The 20,940-nt window shown below is 54.7% G+C and overlaps 6 protein-coding genes across 6 annotated transcripts; 3 read left to right on the forward strand and 3 right to left on the reverse strand.

Moving 5' to 3' along the window:
* On the forward strand, positions 1-2,173 carry BZA05DRAFT_330420 (uncharacterized protein; the record flags this gene model as incomplete). Its single annotated transcript, XM_051480536.1, has 2 exons — positions 1-1,918; positions 1,983-2,173. 2 exons carry the CDS (start codon positions 1-3, stop codon positions 2,171-2,173), a joined length of 2,109 nt encoding a protein of 702 aa, XP_051344378.1.
* Positions 2,174-3,754: 1,581 nt separating this feature from the next.
* On the forward strand, positions 3,755-6,185 carry BZA05DRAFT_428043 (APA family basic amino acid/polyamine antiporter). The gene is made up of 8 exons (XM_051486082.1): positions 3,755-3,941; positions 4,061-4,276; positions 4,356-4,600; positions 4,665-5,102; positions 5,149-5,251; positions 5,305-5,466; positions 5,523-5,672; positions 5,730-6,185. The coding sequence occupies exons 2-8, from the start codon at positions 4,183-4,185 to the stop codon at positions 6,134-6,136; spliced, it is 1,599 nt and encodes a 532-aa protein (XP_051344379.1). The 5' UTR covers positions 3,755-3,941; positions 4,061-4,182; the 3' UTR covers positions 6,137-6,185.
* A 373-nt stretch (positions 6,186-6,558) lies between these two features.
* BZA05DRAFT_382418 (mediator of RNA polymerase II transcription complex subunit 8-domain-containing protein) lies at positions 6,559-7,581 on the forward strand. Its single transcript, XM_051482113.1, has 2 exons — positions 6,559-6,865; positions 6,922-7,581. The coding sequence occupies exons 1-2, from the start codon at positions 6,747-6,749 to the stop codon at positions 7,442-7,444; spliced, it is 642 nt and encodes a 213-aa protein (XP_051344380.1). The 5' UTR covers positions 6,559-6,746; the 3' UTR covers positions 7,445-7,581.
* Positions 7,582-11,683, reverse strand: BZA05DRAFT_470033 (Fusaric acid resistance protein-like-domain-containing protein; the record flags this gene model as incomplete). The annotated part of the gene is made up of 12 exons (XM_051487877.1): positions 7,582-7,836; positions 7,900-8,104; positions 8,175-9,196; positions 9,248-9,644; positions 9,697-10,367; positions 10,419-10,559; positions 10,615-10,661; positions 10,726-10,807; positions 10,884-11,038; positions 11,122-11,334; positions 11,419-11,492; positions 11,594-11,683. The coding sequence occupies 12 exons, from the start codon at positions 11,681-11,683 to the stop codon at positions 7,739-7,741; spliced, it is 3,195 nt and encodes a 1,064-aa protein (XP_051344381.1). The 3' UTR covers positions 7,582-7,738.
* Positions 11,684-12,324: 641 nt separating this feature from the next.
* On the reverse strand, positions 12,325-15,264 carry BZA05DRAFT_382426 (uncharacterized protein). The gene is made up of 8 exons (XM_051482114.1): positions 14,961-15,264; positions 14,552-14,828; positions 14,325-14,467; positions 14,016-14,252; positions 13,705-13,941; positions 13,476-13,645; positions 12,930-13,420; positions 12,325-12,862 (listed from the first exon to the last, which is right to left on the reverse strand). Exons 1-8 carry the CDS (start codon positions 15,065-15,067, stop codon positions 12,647-12,649), a joined length of 1,878 nt encoding a protein of 625 aa, XP_051344382.1. The 5' UTR covers positions 15,068-15,264; the 3' UTR covers positions 12,325-12,646.
* On the reverse strand, positions 15,228-18,363 carry BZA05DRAFT_432639 (uncharacterized protein; the record flags this gene model as incomplete). Its single annotated transcript, XM_051486226.1, has 9 exons — positions 15,228-15,691; positions 15,829-15,844; positions 15,922-16,046; positions 16,101-16,221; positions 16,462-16,498; positions 16,940-16,959; positions 17,173-17,230; positions 17,746-17,815; positions 18,162-18,363. The coding sequence occupies 9 exons, from the start codon at positions 18,361-18,363 to the stop codon at positions 15,594-15,596; spliced, it is 747 nt and encodes a 248-aa protein (XP_051344383.1). The 3' UTR covers positions 15,228-15,593.
* Between the last annotated feature and the right edge of the window lie 2,577 nt (positions 18,364-20,940).

The raw sequence follows: 20,940 nt of genomic DNA on the forward strand, positions 1-20,940 counted from the left end.
ATGTTCATCAAGGCAAAGAGGGAATCGGATGTCGATTTCTACGACGACGCCGATGACGACGAGGAAGATGACGAGGACGACGATTCCGAGGAGGAAAGAATGATGGTCGAGGAGATGACCAGAGGGTACACTCTGGACTTCGATTTCGATCTCGATACGAAGACGGCTCTACCCCGGGAGTCAACCTCTACGCAGTTTTCGGACGGGACGTTGGCAAGAGGTTCTTCGTCAAGTGGCTATTCATCGGGCACTACATGGAATTCCGGGCATATGACTACAAGCATGTCTTTGACAACAGTTGATGAGACTCCAACGACTCCTCCACCATTGCCCCCTCCTGTCCCACCGGAGGATTTAGAACATTTAGATATTGGCCCGTCGCCAACCATGCCTCCACCTCCGCCACCGCCGTCAAACGGAATCAAACACCCAATTATTGCTCCTGGGTTGGCCATAACTGGGCCTGCCGAAATTGCACCTGGGATTGACTTACCCAAACCGACTGGAATCACCCCCGGACTGACCGTAAACAAGGCCATCGGCGTGCGAGGCCGCAGACTTTCAAACCTGTCCGAGCCTGTGGAACCGCTCACGATCGAGACTTCAAGCACATCCAAGTTGGCGACCATAGACACGAAGCCAATTCCCACCACCGTGGTACAGGGGCCATCGCCATTGGCCACTGCAGCAACAGAACAGCCACCATTACCGCCAATCCAACCGTTGAGCATCCCCCCAAAGTCACCCTCGTATGATGCTTCTAGGCCTGGTACATCTCACGACCAGGACACCGACACCGATGCTCCCCTAACAATGAAAGGGGGCAGGCCGCTATCGCCCCCTATTCACGAACATGGCGGGTTTTCGACAGCACCCCTGCAGAAAACTTTGTCCAACGAAATCGCGATGGCATCGGGGCCCGAATCACCGGCCCGGATAGGGTACACCCCAAAGATACCCGGGATTCCTTCGTTGCGGCAAATCCACTCCTCGGCCAGCTTGCGGAGTAGAAATCTGACAAGTCCTGAATTCGATGTTCCCAGTACTCCAAAGAGTAGTCTGTTCTCATCTTCAAGCACATCCAACCTCCGCAAAGGCTTCCCTCGGTCGGTAACGCCCGGCAATCCTAATATTCCGATGACACCCCTTTATCCGCCGCAAACGGCTGGTCTTTCTGGTAGCGGAATGGGCCTTTTCGACAGCAAGATGCATTCCCCAACCATGCCAGCCAACGGGGCCGATCTATCAGGACCAGCTCCTCTAGAGCCTTGCCCTCCGGAACCTCTGTCTCGGCCATTCTGGCTGATGCGCTGCCTCTACCAAACGATTGCCCACCCTCACGGCGGATATGTCTCGACGAAACTATTCGTTCCGCGAGAGGTGTGGTACATCAAAGGAGTAAAGATAAAGGCCATCGATGACAAGATCAATGCCTGCGACCTGGTTACTGCCGCGTTACAGAGACTTGCGAACGTCAAGCAAGAGCAAGTCAATTCCGTGTTCGAGGAGATGCAGGCCCTAGAGGGCGTATTGGACCGTGCACAAGCGGTGCTGTCAAAGAAACTTGGGAACGAAGTGGGTGGCATCGGCGCGAGGTCGCTATACGGCGACAGTTCGACGGCCGAGAGCAATGACAACATGGTGACCACGAAGGTTGGGAATGCCGGTGGCGGCGGAAAGTATTTCTCGCTCAGGAAGTTACGTACCAAAGCGTCAAGCAATGGTCTAGGCTCGACTTTTGGCGGCTCGGGGTCCGCGGCGAATGGTGAATCGTCGTATAGCGGCCTGCCGATGGCGGGTGCTGGCGTAAATACTTCTTTGCAGCCGAAGCGCGATATAGACCAGGTGACGTTTGGTGGGCCACAGGCGAATTACATTGCTGCTCTGGCAAAACTGTTTGACTCGGCTCAAATCTTAGGTTTGCAGCCTCCGTCCTATGGATAGATAGGTATAGGGAACTGTCGCTAACGATACCCGAACAGATCGCTTAACGGTTTTTGACGAAGCAGCGATGCCGCAAAAAATACCCATAAAACTACGCATAGGCTTGGAGCTGAGCCATCGGCATGCCGCAGAGTTTTTTGGCTTTTACATTTGTCGTTTCGTTCTGGCGGATGTTACGCTGCTCCTCGACAAGTTCGTCAAGAGGGGCGGTGAGTGGGTCTCGCAGTAATGTATCGCCACTCGTCGCCATTTTCTGCCTCCGAGACAGTTCTCGGCCGTCCGTGCTTCCGCGACAGTTCAAGACGTGGTCGCCGCATCGATGATGCAGCACTCGTCTTGATGGATGGAGAAGGAGATGGAGAAGGAGAAGGAGCAGGTGACGGAGAGGAGAGGAGAGGAAGGGAGAGGAAGGGGGCGGGCGAGGCGGTATGTATTGTACCTATTATACCCTAAGAGCTTCTTTCGTCGCCATGGACGCATGTATCGTTTGTTTCCTGCGGCGTCGGCTTGGGGCTTGGGGCTTTCCCTCTCCAAATCAGCCTTTCTTCTCATTGCATTCTGGATTGGAGCGCGCTTCATATGCTCTGTCATTGGCAAGAGCTTGTACTGTAAGATGGCGATGATGGGGGTGAATTGTAGCTGGATGAGATGGTTGGTTGGATGGATGGGCGGATGGATGGTGAAATTTCGGTGCATATTTTTGCGGGGGTATGGGCGTGACGTGTGCTTTTTTTCTTTTCTTTTCGTTTCGGGGGGTTTTCATTTTTTTATCTTTCGGTAAATATCCTTTGACGATGCGATCCGGATACCAGGGTCACATCACATCACATTGTTTTTCTTTATCCGCCTGCAGTCTTCCTTCCTTCCTTCCTTCCTTCCATCCTAGGGGAGGGGGGCTTTTGGGATTCTTTTTTTTTGGCATTTTCTGGTTTTGTCTGGTTTTTTGTACTGAGATATCACGGCACGGGTAGAATGGGGGGTTTTTGATTTGAATCTTGTGCATTGTGCACACTCGTATTTAGTGTGTACGGTGCCTACGCCATGGGCGTGGTTGCGTGGTTGCGTGGTGAAATTGGAGAGGTGGAGAGTGAGGCGGAGAGTTGGCTGAGGGTGTAATGGTGTAATGGGCGAGACTCGAGGGTGCTCCGTCTCCCTGCTGTGGATGGAGGTAGGTATTCTCGAGGAACTTCAAGGTGGCGGTGACGCCTTTAGACGTTGCTACGGTATCTGCGTGTGTACTCGTACACAACATACATGTAGATCTACAGTACTCTACTCTTCACAGTACGTGTAAGTAGAGTACTCATCCCTTCAGTCCCGGCGAAGATCAATCGACCAATGCACTGCAGTGGGAACGGGTGAGTTGATCTGACAGCCAACACATGTCATACATATCAAGTTCCTGGCACCTGCGCCCAGCTCGCGCCCAGCTGGCGCCCAGCTTGCGCCTTACCCAAACAAGGGATGGGCCTGTTGATCTCCCGCGGAACTAGAGTAGAGCAGACCATCGCCAGACGCCAGACTTTGTGGCTGGCCGCTGGCCATCACCATGCCATGCTGTCTTCGGCATGGAACAGGAACAGGAACAGGGTGCTCCAAGACCTGCTTCCTTCTTACTGTGACGACTATGTATGCGTAGAGTACGTGTACATAGATGGCGTCTGACGATCTGACGAGCGCTCGCTTCCGTGGCGGGCGGGCGGCCTGACCTGGCGGGCGGGGGGCGGGGGCGTTGCGTCGGCCCCCTCCGAGCCATCCATCGATGGCGACTTTGGCGAAATCGCACCGGCAGCGCTCCCATGCGCTCCCGTTTAGGGCAACCAGCTGTGCGAGTGTCTCCCTTAGGCTTCACGGAGTCGGCCCACCATCCGTCACCCGCCGCACCTATGTATGTAAAGTAGTTCCAGAACATCTCCCAAAGCGGCCTAATCTTGGGTCCGTGCTCGGCCGGTTCCTGTTTGTTTCCTGGCACGGGCTCTCGAGGCGAGGCCAAAATTTTCGGCTCACACGGTCGATGCCCACCCACCCAACCCAGCACGCCATCGGACCCTAACAGTAGGTAACTGGAAAGAATTTTCGGGCCTGGATTGCGTGCTCGCGTGCTCGTGTGGTTTATTAGATGTCCGACTCCCCGTGGTGGAGGCGGCCGACTCGGACTTGAAGCTTTCGTCGATTCGGTTCTCTATATACGCCCCAAGTTTCTGCATAGGTAGCATTCGTTGGATCAAAAAGAACGGGATGTGGGATACAGGAAAGATTGCGGATGCGCCGAGTGGGTCGGCCAGCGTGCAGGCCCACGGTCCCGTCAGGACAGATGCCATCGCGGCGGTTTGTGAGTTCACCTAAGTTCTAACTAGCCTCGACACTCCAGCAACGGGGGCGGCAGCGGCTGATACGTATTCCGCACGCAGTGGATGGCGAGGTCTTTGAGCAGACTACAGACGAACGGCGGCAGATCGGGCTCGTCAGTGCGTGTTTTCTGATCTTCAACCGCATGGTTGGTACCGGCATCTTTGCAACACCAAGTGCCATTCTCGAGCTGAGTGGGAGCGTGGGCCTCGCACTGCTGCTCTGGGTCGCGGGCATGGCTATCTCGGCGACGGGAATGGCGGTCTACCTCGAGTTCGGCACTGCTATTCCTCGGAATGGCGGAGAGGTTAGCTAGAGTGGCACATCCGCAGCAGCCCTCGCAGCCATTGACTAATCTCTACTGTGCCCAGAAAAACTATCTCGAATATGTCTACCGACATCCCAAGTTCCTCGCGACGGGGATGTTTGCTTCGTACGTGTTCCTGCTCGGATGGGCGGGATCCAACAGCGTCGTCTTTGGCGAATACATCCTCCACGCCGCGAATGTCGAAGTCGACCGCTGGAACCAGAGGGGCGTCGGATTGGCATGCATCACCTCGGCGTTCTTGATCCACGGACTGGCGCTGAAGTGGGGACTCCGGCTCCAGAACTTCTTGGGCATCGTCAAGCTGTTGATCATTCTGATCATCGTTGTGTCCGGTTGGGCGGCTCTGGGAGGTGTATTGAAAGTCGAAAAGCCAGACAACTTCTCGAATGCGTTTGCTGGAACTACCAATAGTGCTTACGGCGTGGTCAACGCCCTCTACAATGTCATGTGGTCGTTCATTGGTTACTCGAACGCAAACTATGTATGTACGGTTCGGTCTTCTGGATCCCTAAAGCTGACATTTCCAGGCCTTGAGCGAGACGCGGAATCCAGTGCGAACTCTTAAAATCGCGGCACCGTTGGCTCTGCTACTCGTGGGAATACTATACATGCTGGTTAATATTGCATACTGTGGGTTTCCAACTGTGCTATGGCTTGAGATTTACTCTCGCTGACTGATGCAGTTGCTGCCGTACCAAAGGAAGAGATCCTGTCATCTGGCCGTATCCTTGCCGCGTCGTTCTTCAGGAATGTCTTTGGCGGAACAGCCGAAAGAGCTCTTAGTGTCTTCGTCGCGCTATCGGCGTTTGGCAACGTGCTCAGCGTTATATTCTCGCAAGGACGAAGTAAGGCCGCCGATCCCCCGTTGACAATCCAGATGCTAATCGACTTCTTCTTATAGTTGTTCAGGAGCTTGGACGTGAGGGCGTCCTTCCTTTCTCTGGATTCTTCGCATCCAACAAGCCTTTTGATGCCCCGCTTGCCGGTCTCTTCGAGCACTGGCTGGTTTCGGTCATCATCATGCTTGCTCCACCTCCCGGTGATGCCTACAGTACATCCCCCCCACGCCCTTGATAATGAACCGTACAAAACGACTAACGCATGCCAGATTTCATCCTAAACGTGATTACGTACCCGCTCTCGATCGTCAACTTCTTCGTGTCGGCAGGTCTGATCTACATCTACCTGAACAAGTCGTCATTCCCGGACTTCAAGCCAGCGATCAAAGCGACCCTCCCAATCGCCGTGATCTTCAACCTCGCCAACGTATACCTCATCGCGGCACCGTTCGTGCCTCCCGCCAACGGCGGGAACATCTACGACCACTTGCCGTACTGGCTGCATTGCATAGTGGGCATCGCGTTTTTGGCCGCCGGAGCGGTGTATTGGCTCTTCTGGGCTGTCGTGCTGCCGAAGATGGGGGGCTATACGCTCGTTAGGGAGACGGTCGTTCAGAGGGATGGCTGGAGTAGGAATGTCTTCTCGAGGTTGTATCCGGGTGGGGTGAAGAAGTAGTACATACAGAGGCGGCGTTTGTTGTAAATAGATTTGTTTGAGGTCCGTGATACCAGTTTAGACTATAGACTACTAAATGAGATGATGATTTCACTTCGATTTTGGGTGTGCATACTAGTAATTCTGGGGGTGGGGAGGAGGGTGACAGGTGTAAAGTAAACCTTCCGTAGACTGGCCTTAAATATGCAGCAATATTCTTCCGCCGTCTGAGAAGTTGCCTCTACTCGTTGGACACTGATTGCTCCTGGACCAAGTCCTGGATGTGGGGCCAGACTGTGGGTAGGTACCGTGAGTGATGAGTGTGAAAACCGAGTGAGAATAGGGAGTTGATGCTGCATCCCCGTGGTTACTACTATGCCTGACACGTGATTCAGGGTTGACGACACTTATTCACGATCACGTCGCGTCGCCCCGGAACCAACCAACCAACACCAACTACTCATACTCCCATTCACCCCACCCACCACCTCTTATCCAACCCCCACCACCTCCCCTCACTCACCCACTAGCTCCAACACTCCCTCCACCTCCGCCTCTGCCACATCTCCATATTCTTCAGACACAACTACCTCTTACCACAACTCACTCTACAACTCACACCACAACCACCATGGACCACCCGCAAAGATCCCTCGACACTACGCGCCTGCGCCTACAGCAACTAGTTCAATCGCTCGACTCCTTCCGGCGGACCCTAATCCTCAGCAAGCCGAACGAGCTGCCTCCATGGTGAGCCCCGCACTCCACCCACTCCACGCACACCCCGCCCGCTCACCCCCACCCAGGGAGCAGATGCAATCGCACTTCAACGTTCTCTCCTCGACGATGGACTCAGTGACGTCGGCACTGCACACGCACTTCCCATTGCACTCCTCGTCCGCGATGACGACGTACCCCTTACCATCGTTCCCGGCGTCCACACACGAGATCCTCCTCACGACGCTCCTGACAAAGAAGCCGCCGCCCGAGACGTTCGACCTGGTCTGGTCAGCGCTGCAGGCGCCGGCGGTCGACGTGCGCGTCGAGGCTTTGTGGGGCTCCGCGGCTAAGATCGTGGGGGACGTGCAGGACAGCAGGGAGTGGGTTGATGTGGTGGTCACGAATGAGGAGCGGGAGGGGGGCACGGTTAATGAGGACGAGTGGGTCGTGGATGAGGGCGAGGATGATGAGGGAGAGAAGGAGCGGAAGAAGAGGATGGATGCTGAGATGGAGGTGCTGCTGGCCGTGCTGAGGTTCGGGGAGACGGGTATTCCCGCTGGTGAGCAGGTGCCGCTGCCGAAGGTGCAGGCTGTGAGAGGTGCGCGTTAGGGATGCGCTCCCCAGTAAGCATGCATGGTTCCGAAATCGGGGGATTGTGGTGTAATCGGTCCACTGGCAACGGGCGATTCTCACGAGAACGAGTGATGGCTTGCGAGATTCACAAAAACTATTATTCTCGTTGAAGGTGTCATGACTTTTGATATTGCAGATTAATGTCCGGGTATCATTTCGCTTGATCAAACATAAGTACATCTAATTTACACGGCCGGCTAGCGCTGAACTGCAGCTGCAGTACTCAAACACCCCTTCCTGCCATCACCAGCGGGCTAGGCCCTCGATATCCTAAATCTCCAGCATCTCATCCTCCAAGACACCGTAGAGCGCCTCGACGGCGCACGTCAACTCATCCAGACCCTCCGAGATCCTCGCCGTGACCAAGACTGCATTCGCCGTATTAGCTTTGCCCCATCGTAGGTATCAAACACATGCAGTCGAAAACTTACCGTAAGCGTAAACCATGGCAAAGTCCTCATCGACTTCTCCTTCGGTCCCTCGCACTTGCGTACGGTATTCGTACAGCTTCGCGAGCAACCTATCGCGCGCCCTGTCCGGACTCGGCAGGTGCTCTGGCACCGGGAAGGCCAAGCGGATGGAGCTGGCAAGAACATAGAACAAGTGGCTGAGGCGGGCGCAGAGGGCGTCTCGTTCCTGGATCATAGTCAGTTCGCCAGATCGGGGAAACAACCGCTCCTTCCTATGGGGGGGGGGGAGGATTCACCTTCTTCGTGTGGTTGAGAATATCCGTCTCCCTGCGATTCGCGCGCGGATCCTTTGCGATCATGACGCTCATTCCGTGGAACGCATCGAGGATGGCCTGGTTCGCTTTCAAGATGTTCTGGTACTCCTTTGTTGGGAACGGGCCCTTGAGTCTATACTCGTGCGGGGCCGCCGCAGCCAGGCCATTCAGCCGGATCAGCGCCTTCTGCAGCGATGGCACGTCCGAGATGCTCCTGTACTTCTTCTCGTGCGTGTCCCCGCCGCCGCCGTCGATGAGGCAGTTCAGCGGGTCCTGGCTCCAGATCAGCGCCATGCGCAGCCACAGCACGCTCAGTCCCTTCCTAAGCTGTGAGCGCGCGCTGAGAGGCCAGATCATGCGGTTGATGAAGAGCCCCCAGAGCACGCCCACTGTCACGGCGACGAAGCGGTGCAGTACGATGTCCGAGATGATGGGGTTCACGCCGCCCTCGTCGTCGTCCGGGTCGTCTTCGTCCGTGTCCGACAGGGAAATCGAGTACGCGTACAGTGCCGACAGGTTGTATGTCAATAAGATAAAGCGTCCAAACGTGGCTTGCTTCCAGTTGAGGATAATCCAGAAGCACGGCAGAGACACCATCCAGCCGAATATCGGCAGCGCATAGGGGTTCTCGGGAAACGTGATCCAGGCAGCCAGTGCGAGGACCGCGCCGACCATGGTACCCACAACACGTGCTTCGCCAGAGCTGTTGGTTTGGCCGAGCGTCATGGACATGATGATCATGTAAGAGACGAGACCCCATTCTCCACGCCATAGTGTGAAGGTCGGCCTTGTGGCAGGAATGAAGGCAGGGGCTGCATACAACGCTGCGCCGACTCCGACTTTCACGCTGAACTTGATGTGATCCTGCCGGAGGGCACCTAGCGCTTTCCACAGTTTGTATGTGACCGGGACCTTAGCCTCCGGTGGCAGAACAACGTTTGGAATAGTGCGTCGTTTTTGCAGAGAATAGATCTGTTCCTGGCTTGGAGTGCGCAGGAGTGCCTCTACATAGAACATAAGCCGAGTCTATCCCATAACGCATCGTGACGACTTACCTTCCTCCATATCCCTCACGGGCGTCTTCTTCCCCAGCCTCTTCCAAAACTTCAGCCACTCCCACGATCTGACATTGTTCTCCTGGAGCCTTTGCAGTTCCTCGAGCACACTTAGAAACGTCTTCATCTCCTCGGCAAAGATTGTAAGATTGTACGAGAAGTAGCCACAGCTCGCCGCCATCTCCTCGACATCTGCAGCAACATCTAGCGATTGCGCCTTGGTGATTACCTCGCCTCGGTAGAGGTTGTTCAGCGCCTCGGCGCGCTTCTCGTTGAACAGATTGATGGCGCTTTCCAGACTCTCCTTGAAATTCGGGTTCGTTTCGATCCTGTACGCTGGCGCGGGCCCGAACGGCAGCTCGTCGAGCATTTCGCGAAGCGTGTAGGCGAGTGATTTCTGAACGCGGATTAGAATATCTCATACACAAAATCCTAACGGTTAGACTTACCATAGGGGGACCAAGGTGATAAATGAATTCCTTAAAAACAATAGACGATGGCGAGAGCGCATCCTCGTCGGCAGACTCTTCCGCGGGGATATCCGAATCCGAGGTCTCCCCGAACGCCTGCTCGGCGGGCATGTATTCCATGATGGGCGACGGCGGGGTAAACAGCAGCCTGGCCTCTGCATCTCTCTTCGTCTGGGCATCCAGCGGGATCGGATCCGAGCCCTGGCGCTCGCGGACCTCCTTCAGGAGCGAGAACTGTGTTATAGCCGCGCTCCGGAGGGCGCCAATGTTCTGCGAGAGGCGCTGCATGCTCTCGACCAACAGCATTTCCGATCTGTGCTGCTTCTCGGTGCCCAGGACGAAATGCTCATACTTTGCCTCTTTGAGATGCTTGAGTAAGGAACTGAACACCGTGCGGTGGCTGGCTTCGATCGATGCGAACTTGAAGCTGTCGATATCCTCGTTCGAGCCGCGCAGAAAGCTGTGGGTGATCCCCCCGAGCGATCCCGAGAACGCATCCATCGAGTCGATCATGAGCTGGCGGAGCTCGCTGACGGCCGAGGTCGGCCACAGGGCGAAGGATACAAAGTATGATACGCCGATTGCCATCAGCAGGATCATCGATACTTGCGCGATTTTCCCCGCGTTGAAGTGGCCGAGTTGCACGGAGCCTTGAGCAAATCAGAAACAGAAATCAGACAGACTACGAGTTGGATGAGCACCTTCTTTGGTCAGGATCGTGATGATCGATATGGAAGCCATCGAGCACGCCACATTGACGGTAGGATGGGCCTTCGTATGTTTGACATAACCAATTACTCCCAGACCGCCGCCGCAAAAGATGATGAGGATCAACGCGTGGCCTTTTATAAAAATCAGCCACTGCCCAGAAAAGTTCCGGCTCACTTGGCGGATTACCTAGTTCTATAAGATCCATACTGGCAAACAAAACCGACAGTCCCATACTGCAAGATAATCAGACCTCCGCTGAAAAAAAGACGTGGACTTTCCCCGCCGACGACGACTTACCTGCCGAAAGAAACAAGCATACTGTAGCCAAACGCTATGAGGGCATATATCGTTGCTTGATGCATACTTCCCGCAGTCCTCGCTAGTAGTCGACCACACATCAGTCAACCGTATGCCCCACACATCACCATTCCGCCATGTCCGCCATGTCCGCATACCTGGATGGAAGTAACAAGCAAACGTAGCAACCTGCGTAGTTTCGTAACCCGTCAGAAACCACCCAACAACCATCCGCATTCTCGCTCGCTCGAAGAGACCCACCAAATGTTTGCCATCATAATGCCCCAGCAACCTCGAAATCGGCGTAACGTATCTGTCTCCCTTCCATCAGCCCCCCTTCCCCAGCCTCCAGCCTCCCCAGCCTACCACGGGCAAAGAAGAGGAAGAATAACGCACGTCGCCAAACTGCCAATAAAATACGCCAGCGAGCACTTAAGCACCATCTTCGCCTTCCTGCTATTGGCAAACCTCCAAGCCTTCGCTCCGAGCCGGCGGATGCCGGCACCGGTAGCGCGCACCACACTCCCATTCACGTTCCCCGACGACACGCTCGCGCGCCCAAACAGCGAGCTCGTCTCCGACGGCTCCGGGACGCGGGGGGAGTGCTGTCTTTTTGTTTTCGCACCCTGTTTAGCTACACCCCACAGCACAGCAGAAGAAGAAGAAGGAGGGGGGGGGGGGGGGGGGCGGTACTCAGGAGCCAGCGTGTAGCTGCGATCTTGCACGCGCGTGTTGGTCGACGGAATGATGACGGAGGATTTTCGGCTCTATGGGCGGCGAGACACACGGACACACGCACGTGAGCCTCTGAACGGGTGGGGGATGTTTTTACGGTAGGCACATGGGCGCGCGAGCGCGGAAAACTTACCGGTCCGCGATTGAAGCGTTGCGCTCCTGCGCCGCTGAGACCGCCACCGCTCGACGGCGCGCTTATCGAGCCGTACGTGACTCCGGACATTGTTGCTGCTTTGCTGCTGTTCTCTCTCTCTCACACACACACACACACACACACACACACGCACACGAAACTCACACACACGCGTCAGGCGGGGGAGGGGGAGGGGGCGGGGGGCGAAAATGGACGAGACGACCGAAACACACAACAAAAGGATGGTTTGGATTGAGTGGGAGTTTGCTGCTGCTGCTGGCTGCTCTCGCGGCGACGGCGGCGGCAGGGAGTCAAAACTTGATGATGACTGCTTCCAAGTTCCATGCGATGGGATGGGATTTGCAGGGTGCGCACTGCCCAGGGATTTGCAGGGTGTCCAGGCCCGGCGTGCAGGGACCACGGATGGAGTGATCGACACCGTTAGTTCCCGTTAGGGAGGCTTGACTCTCGACTCTCTCTAGACTCTCTTGGCTCTAGTTGGAGTAAGCACGACAACATTCTGCCGATAATAATAATCGCGATAACTATCGGTGATGTCGGTGGTACATATCGTCTGGGTGGTGGAGGCGGGGCGGGGGCGGGGGTGTGGGAAACTACTCCAGGCATCTACATACAAGTTTCTAAATACAGAAGGTCTGATTATCTACTAAAGCTCAATAACCAACCTGGTGATCTCGGGGGCACTCCGAAAGATCCTCTATGTAGAGTACAGGAGCTCGACTGATCCTCCAAGAGCCTGGGCAAACCATCGACTCGTAGTTCGATCGTGAGCTCACCAAGCCATGCAGCGTCCTACGCGAGCGGCAGGTAGCACGAGCTTATTTTCTCATCACCACGTCTCACCACGCGTAAGCATCATCACCCGATTCACAAGAGTGGGGCAATAGTTGATTATTCACTTCGTAAATCGTCAAGCAAGGCAAAGTAAACTACTACTATATTCGCTCTCTTCAGAAAAACAACATCGCCTTCTTAAAAAGTCGCAAACAACAAAAAAACCAGGTCCAGATCATGCTTCTAAAAGTCCGTGAATCATTCCTTGTTTTCCGAGTCGGTGTCGTTCTCGCGACCTTCGACACCACGGTCAAAGTGGTACAGCGGCTCAAGTCTCGCAGTCTTGTTCCTCAAGATGTAGCGCTTGACCCACCACGGCAAAGCCTTGGTAGTCTGGTAGCTCATGAACTTTCTGAGAGGAACGGCAAAGACGTAATCCAACTCTTCAAGTGTCCTCTGCTTGGTCTCGGGAACCTGAATCGCAAAAGATTAGCGGATGTCGTAGCAACAGTCTAGCCCGTTGGGGGGTGTGTGAACTTACGAGCAGGAAGATCATGACGAACGCGCACACGTTCAGTCCGGCATAGAAGCCAAAGGCACCAACCGGCGAGAATGCGGCTAGCAATCGTGGGAAGGTGATGGAAAGGACGGCCGCCCAGAACAGGCAAGTGGCGACGGCGAAGCCCATTCCAACCTCTCTGTGAGACAAGGGGAAAACCTCGGCACTGTAGGTGAAGGGCACGGGTCCTTCACCGGGCGAGTAGAAAGCGGCGAACAGGAAGATGAAGAACGCAATGAGCCCCAGATGCGCCTTGCTTCCCTCCGGGATGTAGAAACAGAAACCAGCAGCGAGAAGTGTCCATGCCATTTGAGGGAAGGTGAAGAGCAGCAGTGTTCGTCGTCCGTACGTGTCGATGGTGAAGATAGCAGGCCATGCGAAAACGAAGTTCACCGCTCCGAAACCGAGAGAAGCCAACAAGGCCTCCTTGTTGGAGGCACCAGCCTGAACGAAGATCGTGGAGGAGTAGAAAGCTGTGAGAAAGGATTAGCTTGATGGGGCTATCTGGGAATTCTGGGGGTTGCATACCAATGATGTTGATACCGCACATCTGCTGGGCAATCATGACGGTGAAGGCGGCCAGGGTAGCTCTGCGGATACGAGGAACGGTGAAGAGCTCGATGAATCTTGTCGCGTAGTTGGTCTTGCCGATGATGGCGGACTCAACCTCCAACTGTGCATAGATGTAATACAGATCACTGCGAAGAAGGTCAGTAGGTGCACGAGGTAAGTATGTAACCCCGCCGATCAAACCTACCGAGCTGCTTGAAGTTCCGAGTTTCGGAGTCGCTTGAGGGAGCGGTAAGCATCCTGGTATCTCTTCTTCTTGATGTACCAGCGAGGCGACTCCGGGCAGAAGTATATGCCGACCGTGAGAGGGATAGCGGGAATGAATGCAGAACCGATTTGCAGGCGCCAGGCAATCTTTCCAACATCGAAAACGGCTAGATTGGCACAGAAACCCAGAAGGATGCCGAATGCTGTCCACATTTGCCTGCATCTTCTATCAGCAACCGTACGTTTCTTTTCTTCTTTCTTTTTGGGGAGATCTCAATCCGAAGCACATACCAACTCATGACCAGAGCTCCACGAATGACGGCGGGTGCGTTCTCGGCAGCGAAAATTGGAACGCAAGCGCCCTTCAGGCCCATTCCGATACCCATTAGAATACGTGTGATGAAAAGTTGTTCCCATGAACGCGAGATTGCTCCTCCGATAGGTGTAATCAAGCAGAAAATGGCCGAGATGAAGATTGTACCGCGACGTCCGATGTAGAAGTTGATGGGGTCCGAGAGCCAGCATCCACTGTCGTACAGTCAGCCAATCTGGTCCACTACCCTCAAAACAACAACCCGATATGTATAGGATGGTACGCACATGAAAGCAGATCCGATGTAAGGGGCGGCATTGACCAAGCCCACGAGCCAATTGTCCCTGTCGTGGTTGGGTTGAGTTGGGTCATCGCCATGGCCGATACCGAATTCTTTGGGGAAACTGAGGTTTGCGCCGTTGGAACCAGTCTACAGCGGGGGAACCGGTAATCAGCATCGCCAATCCACTTCACCTCGAAATTGCCACTCGGGGGTGGGGGGGAAGTAGCGTACCTGATCCCATCCTTGGACAGCAGCTCCGATCGAACAGATGATGATGGTCATGTACAGTGCGTTGGGGTGCTTCCACTTGTGTGAGATTTCGAAGCGGAGATGTTCCTTCTCCTCCTCGGTGAGCTCCTTGACGGACTCGAAGTTTGCCGGATCCTGGGCAACCAGAGCGCCCCGCTGCAGCAGTCCCGTAGCCTCCTCCAGGCCATGCTCGGTCGCAAAGGCAGAGACGTCACGCATCAGCTGCTCGCGAGGAATATCGGCCAATGGGTTCTGGATCCTATTCGGGAGAGAGCGAGAGCGTCAGTCACCTCTGCACTACCAACCAACCAACCAACCAACCAACCAACCAACCAACCAACCAACCACCCGTCGACGCATGCCTCCGAGTGAGTGAGCAAGGGGGACTTACTTGGCCTCGACATTCTTGTTGAGGTCGACATGGGCCACGCCGCCGCGATGTTCGGCGATGGCGGCATCATGATGGTGGGTCGCCGGCTCAATCTTTTCGTCTGCCATGGTTCCGGATGTTTGATGTGTCTGTGGGCGCAGACAGTGGACGGGATGGTGAGATACAACGAAAGGATGAAAGTGAATGCGCGGGGTGGGGAGGAATATATACCCCCTGCTGCGGACGGCCGAGAGAGAGCGAGACAGCGAGGGAGGGAGAGGGAGATACAGAGAGTGGAGGCTCGACTACGGCATGGGAGACCGGGAATGCAGATGCACATTGAATTCTACATACGGGGGTCGCACAGGATGCCGGCTAGTATTCAGAGACAGGCTAACTACCTAAGCCAAGCTGCACACATAGAGCAGAGCAAAACGAATCATATTTCCCGATTGATTGCATGACACACGAGCGAGCGTGTATATGGAGCATGGGGTGGATTCCTGGAAGCGGAGCATACAGGAAACTGGACCAAGGAGGCAGGTGGCGAGAACAACGGTGGTGGTTAGTGGTGGTGATGGTGATGGTGATGGAGGTGAATGGAGGCGGTGGTGGGATGTGGAATCGACGGGTCCCCAGTAACTAGAATAGTACCTAGCCTGCAAGTTGCAACGTCGAGAGCTCTCCGCAGTAGTGGCCTCCATCACTGTCGACAGGCAAGCACTGATGATCCGCCGAGTGTGTGTAGGGTCCTAGTTAGCATGATAGTAGAGTGGGTATGGAGGATGCTTCGGCCTGCAGGAAGCGGCGGCGCTTTCGAAACCTGCGCGATTGCACATGCGGCAGCCACTGAACGCCATGCATACGGATGCGTTACCGCATATCGTACCTGTTCTACGCCTTGGCTGTGGCCACAAGTAAGATGTAGTTATCGCACAGCGATGGAAGCAAAGCAAGCCTTCCAAAGTTGCGAGGGACACACATGGCCGGCACTGGGCAGACTGCAGAACCGCCCTGCCCAGCATCTACTGCGCATGCGTGAATTCGAAGTTTTGCACTCTTGCTCGCCACCGCCATCACCACCTCCACCGCCATCACCACCACTACCTGCTATGTACGGCCAGAATCCAGCTGTGTTACGGAGCGGGGAACCCGACTGACTACCTACGCCGCTAGTAACGTTACTGCCTGGACTCTTGGAGATTCTGGCCCGGTCGAATCCAGCCGTACCGGTGTCGATCACCGTGGGGTCTTGGGGGCTAGAGTAGTTAGAGTAGAGTACCTAGTGTATCGGTAAATAAGTTGGAGTAAGTAATTAGGGACTTGGGGACTTCGTTAAGAGTACGATAGGTGGCTTAGGTTGAGTGCCTACATCGAGAGTGGAGTCGATAAGCAATTGGACTATTTACCACTATGTACTTTGCGTATATACCAGTAGCGGCACTTCTACGCTGTATACACACCCAGCCTCCAGGTAGGTAGATACAGGTACCCAAGTACTTGCGTGGGTACATACGCTTACACTGCTCATCATGATACCGAGAACCGGTCTCGGATTCCTGCTGATCGACCAGAGTTGCGGAGAGCAACCTCAGAACTCGGGGGGGCAGTTGAAGGGTGAGTCGAGAAAGCAACATGGGAATGCCCATCATCATCCACCATGCGCAGCATCATTCGCAGCAGCAACAGCAGCAGTAGCAGAATCCCCACATCCCAGATCGCTCGGATGTCAATGTTCTCGTATGACTTGCGTGCGCGTCCGCATTCCCCACGAAAGGGAAGAATACAGCTGGGGAATGCCCGTCTGGAGGGGATTCCGACACAAGGGTGTATCCCTACTCCCTCCCTCCAGAGTCCCATCTACTATATCTATCGCATGCGTGCCAACAAGGCGAGAGGATGCATGTATCATACACATATGTTCACACATAGCATGGCATAGCATGGAATAGAGTAAGTAGTACCCTACCTACGTTCCTACCTGCATACATCTTACTTACTCTACCGACGGCACTCTAAACTGTGAAGGAAGAAAAAAAAACGCACAGTCCGTTCAGTGATCATCGTTCGGTTCAGTTACTGGGGTGTATGGGGGTGTGGGAAGGATGGGGGCTTGAAGACACCCCGATAGCACTGCACATGTCTAGGGTACATATGATACACACATACGCTCGCACTCTATGTACGGAGTAAATGACGGCCCCGCCTTCGGCTCGCATACGGATTGGCTCACTTTTGACGCAGCCGGGCTGCGGCGGCGGGGAGGCGGGGAGAGGCCTGGAGCCTGGAGCCTGGAGGGGAGGGGGGGGGGGGGGGTGTGGCAAGGTGGGAGACGGTACCCGTGACATCTGCGCGTAAGCCCCCCCTCCCACCCTGGAAATTATCCGCAATCGGCAGGTGAACCGCTTTCCGCGAATCGAAAAATCAAGGATGAGCGAAAAAAAGGCGGCAGGTGGAATATTTCCGCGAATAAAGGATTAGCTGAAGAAAGAAGAAGCCGGGCGGCGCTGTGATGTGCCTTGGTATCGGGTGTTTGCCTGGCTGTCCGTCTGGCTGTCTGTCCGTCCGTCCGCCTGTCTCGGTGGTGGTGGTGCGGGTGCGGGTGTGGAGGTGGCCCAGGGAAGTGGCATAGCGGCATAGCCTCGTCAAACGTACCGGTAGTCTACTCTTCAGGCCGAACATTGAAAGGTTCATTGTGCATCACTCGCCACGTGCAACGTGCCACAGCGGTTTTTGCGCACCTCGGCTGCACGATGCCGCAGCGGACGACGACAAATCAGCCGCTAAGGTACTCGGGCAGGCTTACTTCGAGGCTTCCGCAGTGCGCACCTCCTCCTCCTCCTCCTCTGACGACGACGAAAAGGCCATCTCACTTCCTGTTCACAAACCTGACGCCTAGAAGAAGAAGAAGAACGCAACACCAGGAATAAGAACGATCCCACAGAAAAAACAAAAGTCAAACATAAAAAACAAAAAGTCACCAACAAGTACGGTACGAAAGCCGCTCGACCGATTCGTCCCCGAGGGTATCGACCGTGGAGCCACCACCACCACCACCACCACCACCACCACCCGCCAATCCGGCGTCAGCATGGATCCCGACTCAGCATGGATCCCGACTCAGCATGGATTCCGGCTCACTCAAACTTAGGGATGTGCAAGTTGCAAGTTGCAACCGTCCTCCGTCAGCAGCAGCAGAGCGGGCCATCCACACATACATACGGTAGGTATGTTCAATGCAAGTATTGTGATACGTCAGAAGACCCGTCTTCTTGTTCTTCTGCTTCTTCTGCTTCTTCTTCTGCTTCTTCTTCTGCTTCTTCTTCTGCTTCTTCTTCTGCTTCTTCTTCTGCTTCTTCTTCTGCTTCTTCTTCTGCTTCTTCTTCTGCTTCTTCTTCTGCTTCTGGGACGACGATGCATTCATGCATGCATGTCTATCATAAAGGGAGTGGAGCTGAGCCAAGTTGCCAACTCCTCCCACTCTCCCCCATCCCCCGGGCCCCAGGTTTGTTAGATTTCTCCGCGCTGCTGCTATGTACGCATCACGCATCACGCATGCATACCCGGGCGTTGCAACTTGCAGCTGCATTTGTTTGCGAAAGGGTTGCGAAAGGGAGGGGAGGGAAGGGTCCGCCAAGCCAGCGTATCACGCGGACGGCATCGGGAGGGGCGAGCGGTTACTGGAAGAGCGGTCGTCGCTCGTCGTACTCGCAGTCGTAAGCAGGCAGTCGCAACTTTGTTCGCAACCTCACTGGAGGGAGACGCTACATGGTACACTATCATGCCGTAGTCTGATCCAAACCCAACTCAAACCCCTACCGACGACGAAGAGCAGCAGCAGCGCGAAAAGAAAGATGGCGGGGTAGGTATCTGTGGAGAATCGACATCCTGGATCCCTGGTATCTTGCACGTCGCCATCCATCCATTGGCTGGCCCACGGCAGAACGGATATATTGCCACTAACTAGCGCACCGATGACCGCACACGCGCTATCTAACTAGAGCAATACGCTAGCGCCGCCGCGGGGAAAACGGAGGTGCCGAGTTTAAAATTTCAACGTCCATCCGCTAAACTACGGAGTCCGGACAGGTCTGCGGGCGAGTGATACGTACCGTACCTCATATGCACATACACGCATACATACCGGTATCGAAGAATGAGCGGCAATGCCGTACGGTGCTGGACTGGCATTCATTACAGGAGTGTGTGCGGAGAGGTGGCGTGGCGGTGTGCCCACTCCGATATCGAATGCACGCAATGGAGGAGGAGAGCGGGATGAGGGGATTCTAGGTTCGGAACTCTCGTCTCCTGTTTGAGATTTGAGCGGAGTCGAAACATCTCCAGTTACGGTCTAGACTGCAGACTCACTCGACTCCGAAAGCCTCCCGCCCCTCCCGTTCCACCGGCTACGGTACTCGTCCGAATGTTACCCGCTACCGGTAACTGTTGGCTGATAGGAAGGATACGTACCCAAGAACTCACCTACTCTACTCTACTCCGCTCTACTCACGAGTCTAGACAGGTAACTATCTCAACTACCGTACCAAGGAGTCGACAAACACCGCTATGTACATACACACCTACGACGCTACGGTGGTTAGCTATGGCATCGAAGTGACTATGACTGTGTACACGACACATTCTCTGACTATTCAGTCGGAGTCCGCCGAAAGGAATGAAACGAACGGACATCGAACGGCTACCGGAAGTTGGAACCACGGATCGCAGTGCAGTGCCAGGCAGGCAGGCACACATGCCTTCTTGGGTACCGGTATGTACGGTATGTATGTGTTGTGGAACTTCTCAGTCCCATAGACATGGTCCACGATGCAGTTTTGGAATTTCCAGACAAAGTTCTACCAGGTTTCCATCGGGGAGGGGGGCATCATCCTCCCCCCACCAACCCCCAGCCGTTTGGAAAATCATTGCGTTTCGCTTGTATGTATGTAGGTAACTTGCAAGGCTCACGCAGATTGAGACTCTATATATGTATTGTACTCTATGTATCTATGGGTGTATACCGGTATCCTGCTGCTGCTCCTACTCACCAATCACGCATCACGCGAGCTGACTCCTGAGTTGTGCGGATGTGTGTGCCGTCCTACTGGTAGCGTAATTGGGGAGCGATCATCGGGGAAGTCTCGCTGGGCGGGGGGCGGGGGACGGGGTGAGCGCTGTGGGGAGGGAGGGGGAAGCGCTGTGGGGAAGTGCTGTGGGGGAACAGACTACCGTATGTACCTCCCTAAGTACCCACTAGTAGTTGCCGCTATGTATTGTACCTACATACCGTTTCATCTATCTATCCATCATGAGCCTAATTCTTATTGACGGAAGACTTTCCTTCCGAGTCAGTCGCCTTTCCTTCCGGCCGGATTAATACCCACGGCCTGCGGCAGCATGCAATAGCAGCGGTGCATACGGTAGTTCAAGCGCAAATACAATGTTCCGAGGCTATGGTACATCCTATGTACCGTACGTACCTACCCAGCACTATCGTATCCTGCGTATCTATGTACTTTCGTTACTCCGTTGGGAATAGTTGTCACAGTACGTACGTTAGTTAGCGGGTGCCCTGCCCAGAGTGCTGTTGCGGCGCTACGTTCATGTCCGACAAACGCCACCAAAATCATAATAGTTAATCGGGGCGCCGTCTACTCTAGCTCCGGATGCTTTAAACAGGCTGAATGGCAGAAGTCGGTATGCAAGCCCTCTTGCTAGCAGGATACTGCTAGTTAGGGTGTGGCCGCAGAGTCGCTAGAGCGGTGCATGGTAGTGTGTTAAGCTCAGTCAAGCTTTGTGACATGACAACGCTAATCATACAACACCTCACCTTCGAGTCGAGAGTCGAGATATCTTGCAAAAGTTCACAGTTTAAACCCGCGGGCTTAGGAATCTTTCGTGTTGGACAGTGCGTGCAGAAACAGTTCTCGTGGCCAATACGGCGCAAAAAAAAATGCACACCGCATCGCGTGGACCACGTTTCTTCCTTCCGGAATGCTTG

The sequence above is a fragment of the Tricharina praecox genome (assembly GCF_024521635.1).
Source record: "Tricharina praecox strain CBS 144465 chromosome Unknown BZA05scaffold_1, whole genome shotgun sequence".
Lineage (NCBI taxonomy): Eukaryota > Fungi > Ascomycota > Pezizomycetes > Pezizales > Pyronemataceae > Tricharina > Tricharina praecox.